Source organism: Amphibalanus amphitrite, unplaced genomic scaffold (assembly GCF_019059575.1).
Source record: "Amphibalanus amphitrite isolate SeventyFive unplaced genomic scaffold, NRLGWU_Aamphi_draft 000215F_arrow, whole genome shotgun sequence".
NCBI classification, from domain to species: domain Eukaryota; kingdom Metazoa; phylum Arthropoda; class Thecostraca; order Balanomorpha; family Balanidae; genus Amphibalanus; species Amphibalanus amphitrite.
This window is the reverse complement of record NW_024881710.1, coordinates 313,937-323,840: the sequence shown is the minus strand read 5'-3', so window position 1 is coordinate 323,840 and position 9,904 is coordinate 313,937. Positions and strand designations below refer to the sequence as shown.

General features: G+C 51.6%; 1 protein-coding gene across 1 annotated transcript; it reads left to right on the top strand.

Moving 5' to 3' along the window:
- Window positions 1-4,781: 4,781 nt before the first annotated feature.
- On the top strand, window positions 4,782-9,558 carry LOC122385357 (innexin inx1-like). The gene is made up of 4 exons (XM_043373578.1): window positions 4,782-5,176; window positions 7,003-7,279; window positions 7,789-7,959; window positions 8,300-9,558. The coding sequence occupies exons 1-4, from the start codon at window positions 4,929-4,931 to the stop codon at window positions 8,720-8,722; spliced, it is 1,119 nt and encodes a 372-aa protein (XP_043229513.1). The 5' UTR covers window positions 4,782-4,928; the 3' UTR covers window positions 8,723-9,558.
- Window positions 9,559-9,904: the final 346 nt, after the last annotated feature.

Below are 9,904 nucleotides of genomic sequence, written 5' to 3'. Positions count from 1 at the left end.
TAGTATCCATTATGAGTCTCACAATTTGCATATCTCGGATTTTTCCTAAAGGTCATATGAGGTCAGGTCATTTTCGTGACCTCACCATTATAAGTCAATGGGGAAAAATGAAAACTGCTATTCTGGCGCCGGGAACGATCTCCAACTATCTCAAGCACACAGAATCGTGATTTGATGCACTCCTTGCAAGGTTAGATGCGTCACTTTTGCAATGTTGACCTTGCGTGACGTCATTTATGACGTCATCAAGTCAAATTAGTTCTTCGTCAATAACTCTTGATCAAATTGAGCTAGCGAGTCGCGGAACCCACCAATGGACTCAGGAAGACCTGCCGAATCGAATGATATGCGACATGACCTCTTTCGACCAACTTCGTGACCTGGGGGTGCTGACCTGACCTTGACCTGAGGTCAACACCCCAAGTTGACCTGACCCGAACAAAAAGTATATCATTCGACGCGCCTGAGCAAGGCGAACACGATGCTGCCAAAATCGCGGCTCTGCGACCGTTTTTGGCGAAGTTATTCAACAAAAACTGAACCGTACCTTGGGGCACTTGACCTGGCCTCAGAGGTCACCGGTTGACCTAGGACCTTAAAATCGGGTACCAATCTCTGCGTCTCGTAACGGCGCACACGCTCGTTTTTTCCGCGACGCGCTAGCTCCACCAGGGGCGAAACGGCGAGGGGGGTCGTACCCGCCCCCCCCCCCCTCGGGCGGCGCGTATGTAGAAAACCAATAGGTCCGGCGAGGGTTAATTGCTGCCTTTTGGTGCACTGCATACTAGGTCACGATGTCAATCCAAACAAACTATGCATGTAATACAACTGTGACCTTATACTGTAAGCTTGCAAATACAGAGGCATGTTAAATCTAAACACAAAGCTTCAGCTGTTCAGTTGAGTTGTTTCTCAGTAATAAACACAACACCGTGTCATTCGTCATGCATGGCTCATTGCAATTCAGAGGTATAATGTTTTGATATCTTGCACTTTCGAGAAGTGAGCCTGAATTCATCAGTGTCGGCCGATTGTTGCACTTTCGCCAGCGACTTTACCGCTATTCAGACTTCTTATTACGTTTTTTCATGCTGGCGCTTGTAAAAAGTGAATCCGGAAACCCTTTTCATTTGCTATCTTGGACCTACCTCACTATGTAGCAATACCCAGTATCAGCGACATTTCGCTGCAAAGACAGCCACAATAAAACTACGGCTGCTATTTGCTAACAAAAAAAGTCCGCCACAAGGACAATGGACCACCCAAATTAGAGCCACTGTAGATGCTGCCCCTTGGAGAGGGCCACTGCCCAGTGTAAAAGTGGGCGCTGGTGGTCCGCCCCTAAAAGTGTCACTGAAGGACAGTGTCAGTGCCGACTCGCCCTTGTCTGTGCCACTGTAGTAGTAATTACACCCCCGTGTGTGCCGCAATGGGACGGTGCAAACTGCTAACCCGTCCCGGACATCAGACATGCCAGTTGCCGCTGTATGTAGATGTTGGTCCGCCTATCACAGTGCCACTGCATGCGCCGGCTGGCAACAGACAGGGTCGCTGGCGTGCTGGTCCGCCCCAAACAGGGTGTGTGCTGGTCTACCCCAGACAGGACGCCGGAGCCCCGCCACCCAGTCGGCCGGCCCGGCGGCGGATGGCCTTGAGCGGTCGCTGTACCGGCGTCGTTCGGGCCGGGCGGACGTGCCAGCCACCCCACCCGAGCCTGTTCTCCACAAAAACGCCACTAGCCGCCATTTGGCGCCGTGACGCCCCGTGGCCGGGCGGCGCGGAGGGCCGGCAGGTAACAGAGTCAGGGGCGCCGGTGGCCTCAGTGTGAAGCGATGCCAGTCGGTTCCCGTGAACGAGACCCATCTGGGTCAGAGCCGTAGACGGTTCGCCAGTACTGGCTGACCCCAGTGCCGGATTGGAGGTCAGCAGGTCGTGGGATCTAGCAGAAATATCGGTCTTGTGGCAATAGAGTAAACTGGGCTGCTGTGACATATACCAGCTGGACGTTCACGGCCATCGGCTGATCAGCGCAGGTGCCTCACAGCGTTATATGTTTGGCTATGCTGGCCTTGACCAACTAAACCTGACGCCAGCCAGTGGTCATGGGGTACGGCACTGGACGGCCGCTTTGCAGGCGCGCGGTGCATGCATTCATGGTGACGAAAACAACTCGGCAATAGTTACCACTGGATGGTCAACATCTCTACAGACTCTCAGAGTTCAGACAGATTCTTATCAAGTAAACTGCGCATCACCATAGGCATTTTTCTAGCTAACAACCTTACTCCCCCCCCCCCCCCGAACCCTTCCCCACTAGTTAACACTTTTTGGGACGATAATGCCACGATAGCGAGAGAACCGATAAAAATCAACCTAATGCGCGTGTTTAAACACACAAACACGCGAATTCATTCAACACACATTGAACAATGCGAAACATCCCGTTTAGTCATGTGTGTAATTTACATATTCTTTTCTGATGCTAATGATGCTTATATTATAGCATTTCCCACGCAAGGCTGTGGTCCGTTTCAATAATGTTTTGGAGTGCCTGAACAGCTTTCACGTCGCGTTTTATATCCCCTTCTGGTTTCTCATGCGCTCCATTCTACTATCGAATATGTTTGATTTCCCCATCTCCATTTTTCTATGCTTCTAAAATATTAGTATTATTGAGTGAACACTCAGCTATTTACAGACCACATAGCTGCGTTTGAACTTTGTCTTCAGAATCTTTGCCCTTCACCAACATATCCGCTCGTCTTTTTCCTGCTTGGTTTGGCAAACATGTTCAGATAACTTATCGTCCGGCACAGACACATTTTCCGTTGATTTTTTTAAACCATTTGCAGTTCTGCACTCAGTTCTGCAGATGCCTCCCTATAGGTACTTTCTAGAGGTGTCAATCGGATAACAACTTTTTGGTATACCGATACCAAACCGATACCGACTTGGTATTTGGTATTTCAAGGCTAATACATTTGGTATTTTGTTGGTATTACGAATCGTCGGTAATGTATAGGCTGTAAATTCGGTAAATAGTTGGCATTTTCCTCAGTTTCCCAAGTAAGTTCGGTTTCGGTATTTTTCCAGGGTTATAATTAGTATTTGGTTTGGTATCGGCATCACGATTTTCCGTAATTGACATCACTAGCACTTTCCTTTTCATACTAATTTAAATGCTAAAATTGTGCATAGTTATATCAAAGACACAGCTAAGGTAGTAAGAAGACCAGTATAAAGCATGGTTAGTAAAGCGGAAACATCAATGGCACAAAAACCAAGTTCTTTTGTGATCGATAAATAGGCACAGGTGAAGATATAGAGGATTCTTCATGGCTCCGAGTGGAAGATAAGGATATCTTTCCAAGCGGGTTACTGAAAAACCGAGCGACGAAGGAGCGAGGTTTTTCTGTAACACGCGAGGAAAAGATATCCGATCTTCCACGAGTGAGCCATGAGGAATCCTATATCTTTCTACATATGTTGAGGTTTATTCTTAATTAATAAAATATTATATTTGAATGCATTCATCTATATAAAAATAGATTCAGAGTAGTATGTTCTTATTTCATAAGTTTCATCCATAAACAACCATTAAAAATGTCGTTCGGTTATTGACCCATCATCACTTGAACTCTTGATTTTTCGCTATGAACCCTCGAGACCTTATCTTTGCATCTCAGAGGGATGCAGATACAACAAATTCTTATCTTTGCATCTCAGAGGAGTGCGAGATAGAAATATCCCTGCACTGTAGACCCAATGGCAAATAAACCTCAACTAGAAAGATAAGTGAGAGACGAGTAATAGGATAGGAGATGAGTAGGAGCATGAAGGCTATTGGAAGACGACACGGGACGGGAATATGAAACAATGAATGAATTTATATTTAAAAAAAATCATACTACTAAGTCGTTACACTTTGGTTACACTGGAACACATATTTGCTTTGGCTTTTTCATTTGTATATAGGCAATGAAGCAATGCCTAAATTCAAAAGCACGTCGTCAATGCATTTAAAATGGTCTTCTATACTTGCGTGTACCACTAGGCACGTGCTAGATCAAAAGTGTGTGAATAAATGTGTGAAGCCTGTGAAGCATATAATTTTCTATTCCACTATTTACCGTTTTATACTGACGTAGTTTTAATCTGAGAAATGTAAAAGAGACTATTTCGGTTGCCGATTAATGTATCTATAATTAGTTTGCAAAATGAGTAATCGAACGATTCTATCCGATTCGCATTGTTTCACTTTGTAATTGAGATGAAACTTTATTATACGTGAATTTGCATTATTCTGATTTCTGTGAGCGTATGATTTGCTCGCTGGCTCAACAAGACAGCCAAAATACATCAAAAGGTCCTGGTGATAAAACACTCGTGGCTGTCATGTCAGCCATGCCACTAGAGCTCAAATCAATCATTAGGGAGCAGTCAACCCTTTTGTTTCGCTCAAAATTGACTTTAAATTGCATTTGCACTTTTTGACCAAATCTCCCTCGCATTTAATTCGGTGCTGTGCGGGGAACGGTCCTCGGCGGCTGGGCGTAGCTTGCGGTACCGCACTGGCTGTTCCCGCCCGGCGTGTCCAAGTCCCGGATAATCTGTCACCCAGCGAGCCAGCTGATTGGTCGCTGGATCGCCGGCCCAAACAGACATAGCCTCGTGGAGGGCCGCGCAGCACCGGCGGCCAATGAACGCGCTCTTTGCGGGGCACGCTGCGCGGCCGGCGGGCGCGGGCTGCGCGCCGGGACGAGCGGCGTGCCGGCCGTATCGCCGGGGGCCGCCGGGCCGCCAGTCGCCGGCCAGCCCTGTGCCTCTGTATAGCAGTGGTCAGCTGCTAGACTGCGCGCGCCGCCCGTACCACAGCGCCGAGCCGGGCCGGGTCGACACACAGCGCATCCCGCCCACCAGCCGCCGCCATGTTAGGGGTGTTCGGAACGCTTAAGAGCTTCTGCAAGATCCGGGACGTGTCCAACGACTGTCCCGTGTTCCGGCTGCACTATCAGTTCACCACCGGCCTGCTGGCGCTCTTCATCCTGATCCTGACGGCCACCCAGTTCATCGGCAACCCCATCGACTGCATCAACGATGGCGACATCAGCACCCACATCATCAACTCGTACTGCTGGATCATGTCCACGTTCACAATGCCGGATGCCTTCTACAGGTGAGTCTGCTGCTCGGGGAGGGAGGGATGGGTCCGGGCGGGTCGGTCCTTGCGGGCCTCGGACCTGAGCCGGGAGCTGCGGTACCTTTGGCTGGCACTGAATTGTCCCACCTCTCCTGTGGCTAGTTCTATGGCTGGAGAGGTCCCCCGGTGAAATAACCTAACAAAAAGCTCCCCGCGCGAGAAGATGAGATGATCTCGACCGATGGTCATTTATGGCTCCACGATAGAATCAGCGGACGTAACAAATAATAAATCACACTGCTATGTTTTTTCGTATGTGAATTCCTTCGATTCATTACGCCTCTCTAACAACTATTGGTTTTCCCAACAACTTAAGGTTTCGCAGCAATCGTATCCTGCACCGCTTCGCACCGGTATTTGCATCAAAGCACGTGTATGACTGGAACTGCTCGCATATTTCATCATGCATTGGCCAATTACCATCCCTGGCAAGAGGCCGCCAACAGCTGGAGCCTGGAACAGTCTGTGACGTAGCGCGGTACATAACTTGCCGACTGCGCCTCCGTGTCGGCCTCCCGGTCCGACCCACGGAGCAGCGCCCAGCGGGTCCGCGTGACCCCGGCGCGGTTCGGCGGCGGCGCCACCTCTCGGAGTCGAGGCCAAGCAGGCACCCGGTCCGCCCGGTCCGTTCGCCTCGCCCGCCGGGAGGCCAGCGCTTTGTTGACCGATCAGCCGGCACCCCTAGCCTAGCGGGGTGCTGGCTGACGGCGGACGGCGCGCGATGAGGCGTTATAGCCGGCGCCGGCCGGCCAGGATGTCCCCGAGTCATGTCGAAGTCCCCGTAGTCTCGGGCCGTCTTGGGAGACTGCGGCGCTGCATAGGCCACTATCACCGGCTCGAGCAGCCAGCTTCCCTACGCTTGTCGTCAGATGGCAGCACCTGCCGACGCTTCTCAGGGGCGTCAGGGAGGGACGAGGGGTGGCAGGCAGCGGGGAGGGGGAGGACGGGCGACGGCTAGCGCATTTTGTACGTGCTTCTAGCTATCCTCCCTATTCAGTCATCAGACCGAGCACATGCATCGGGCTGTGAGCCTGGTGCTGTGAGCCTGGTGGGGAGGGTTGTTGGGGAGAGGGGTAGACGTCTCGGGGAGACCAAAGGTGCCGGCCGTGAGCGCTGAGCCAGTCTGCTGAGCTGATGCTGACGGCAGCTGTCGGTCACCTGATCGATGCTGACGATTGAGATTCGTCAGCAATGGACCGTCTGTCTCTGTGCTGACTGCTGATAGGGTAAAACACTGAAGGGGGGACTTGGTACGGGTATCAAAGAAGGGTTATAAGCACCATCAGTCACTTGCGGATCAAGGGGGGGGGGGGGGTCGGGCAAATACCGTCCCCTCGCAGCGCCCAAAATCTATTAAAAATTGTCGTTTTTTTTTAAAGAAAGAAAACTAAACAACTTTTTCGGAAGAAAAGTGCTTAAAACTGCGCCCCGGTGCATAAAGACACGAAATCCTACGAGTTTTTCTTTTTTAGGTATTTGGAAAAACGTTTTCGAGGGTATCTCCCCCCTCCCCAAGCGTTCGAGACCGCCTTTCTGGATTCGCTCATGTGATCAGTTGCATAAGCAAAGGCTTCGTACGTTTAGCTTTATTATCAACGGCTTCGTTCGTTCAGCTATTCCTATCATCAACGGCTTATCGATCTGGCTAACGACAGGAAAATCATACCCGTCGTATTATTCAGTTCATCATTAAACCGCTACTGAAATCTGATTTTCTCAACAATACCCTGGCTCCGATGCCTTGATACTCTGGTTTCGCTTTTCGGAACAATCACCTGTATGACCGCTCGGTGTTCCCTCAGGCAAGTGGGTGAGGAGGTGGCCCATCCCGGCGTGGGAAACGTCGGCTCGGCCTGGAACGATGACGAGGCTACCAAATACTACACGTACTACCAGTGGGTCGTGTTCGTGCTCGCCTTCATGGCCATCCTCTGCTACGCGCCCAAGTTCATCTGGGACGCCATGGAGAACAACATCATGGGCACCGTCGTGATGGGCCTCAACTGGGGCCTCAAGACCGAGGACGAGATCACTAAGAAGAAGCAGACGCTGGTAGACTACATGCTTCGTCATATTAGGGTGAGTATGAGAGGGAAAGGGGAGTAGAACCGAAGGGACCGGATTGCTCCGCTGGTCCGTCACCGTTCTTTTTGCGCATACGAGCAGATTTGTGGAAAGGTCAAGGATGTGGACGAGGGCTGGGAAGGGCGGCTGGAGGGGGAGACGGGTGGTTATAAGTGCTCCTTTGCGTATCTTCTGGGCCACCCGGTGACAAGTGGCATTAAAAGCCTCTGCTGAGTCATTTATAAATTAACTGTTTTAGTTATGATGGTTTTCTCACCAAGGATGCTCACCAGAGTAAAATCTCATTGATTTAGATATTCTCGTCAAATTAAAACGTTGTCATGATAAAGCAACCATAGTCAACCAAGGTGGTTTTGGCCGGTACCGAACGTGCTGTAGCTGAAGACTTAGATTGTCAAATTAGGTGACATCCGACTGCATCTTTGTCTTTACGATCGAACCCTTGCGTTTCCTCATGTGCGATTGTTCGTCAGACGTATCACATCGCATCACATTGTCCCCAGTCTCACGACATGTACGTGTACCGCTACTTCTTCTGCGAGCTGCTCTGCCTGGTGAACGTCATCGGCCAGATGTACCTGATGGACGCCTTCTTCGACGGCGAGTTCTTCACGTACGGCTCGCGTCTGCTCAACTTCTCCGAGATGCCGCAGGAAGAGCGTGTCGACCCCATGGTGAGTGAGGCGCACAGCTGCAAGGACACGTTTGGCGGAACCAGTCCCCTGCCTTCCTTGTCGGTAATCTCGGCTCGTTTTCTGAGTGAGACACTTGGCTTTTGGCCCTGTTGATCCGCGGCTGGTGGCTTCTAAGCCTTCCACGTATAGCGTATGCCGCATAACCACTAGTAAGTCTTAGTCCACAGACTGAATGATCACTCATTCACTTAGTCAACAACGTAAATAAACACTCACAAGCCAACATACCCGAAACTGGCCTACGCTCCTTGCCTACGCTGGCCTAATGTCCTCCGCAGTTGACCGACCCCTGACGTACCGCCGTTTGTCCGTCCGACAGGTGTACGTTTTCCCGCGGCTGACCAAGTGCGTGTTCCACAAGTTCGGTCCTTCGGGAACGGTCACCCGCCACGACTCGCTGTGCGTGCTGGCGCTCAACATTGTCAACGAGAAGGCCTTCATCTTCGTCTGGTTCTGGTACATCATCCTGGCCACCATGCTGTCGGTGGTGCTGCTCCTGCGTGCCATCATGATCTTCGTGCCGGCCGTGCGCCCCAGCCTGATCCACATGAAGAACCGCATGGTGCCCAAGGATGCCATCGAGGTGATCTGCAAGAAGAGCTCTCTGGGCGACTGGTGGCTGCTCTACATGCTCTGCTTCAACCTGGATCCGTTCGTCTACAAGGATGTCATCGCTGAGCTGAGCAAGAAGATCGAGACGGCCGAGAGCAACGTGCCTCAGAGCAAGTCGTCCATGGTCTGAGCGGTCGGTCCTTCAGGCCGGTCCGTGCGGCCGGCCGGCGGCTCCGCTAGTGGACATGGCCTCGCCTTTGGTGCTGACAAAGGGGCGGCCATGTTCCGTGAAGGGACGCGTCGTGAGCGCTGTTATGTAGACATGGAGATTACTACAGCTATGTGGTTTGTCCGTCAGATGTCGGGCAGTTTGTCCGGGCTGCGGTGGCGGAGGACTGGTGACCGGTCCAGTAACGGCACCGTCCCCGCGCCCCGAGCACCAACACCAACCAGCCGAGCATTCCGGCTCAGCCGGTGCAGTTGGGCGGTTTGCATGGTCTGAATGTGCGATGGTCGAAACTTTTATGCTGCCTTCTGGGGACCAATAATATGAAGCAACTAGTGGCTCAAGATTAGGATTCCTTTGTATGATTTTTACGACGTTTTTACAACCGAGCTTGCGCGGTGCGGGGAGTGGTTTGTCCGCCGGCGCTGCCCGCCGTTTGCATGTATGACCGTGGTCGCCGGAGGCCGGCATCCAGCCGGGCGAGGCGTGGTGCAGCGCCGCAGGGCTGCTTTATATCTACATCACTGGCACCCACATGGCGAAAGGATCTCACGCAGACTGTTCGATCCGGGCTCAGCAGATGACAGAAGGCGCCTGCGTTGTGTACATCGCTCGCCAATCAACTAGTGTGTGGCGGTCGCTCGACTCTGTTCCGCCAATTTCTAAATTCTCAGCATCGCTCGGCGGGCTGAATGTTGAATGTGCGCCGGACCGAATGAGTCGGGTGGCCTGTATTTTTGTACTGATTCGTCGTATGCTCTACCAGGTAAATACGTAGATAATAAAGGCTGCTGTGATTATTCAGAAGTCTTTATGGACGCAGCGCCACCTCGCTGTGACGGGGACAACGAGGGAGGGCATTCGAAACCACTCGTAAAGCTTTACAAAGTGGCTAAGGCTGATGTATGTAACAAAATGCTTAATGGTCGAGCAAATAAATGGCAAGTTGGTGGGGTAGCCGCCCCACAAACAGCATAGGAAGCTCCGCTCCGGATCTGGCTGTTCCGAGTTTAGGGCGTTACGCGTCGCGGTTTTTCATTCACATGCTTATTCATTCACATCCGGGCAATACATGCTTCTGGGGTTTTCAGTCGACCAAACCCTTCTCTCCGGTCAAAAATCCCGTCCGTCCCACCAGGGCCCGCA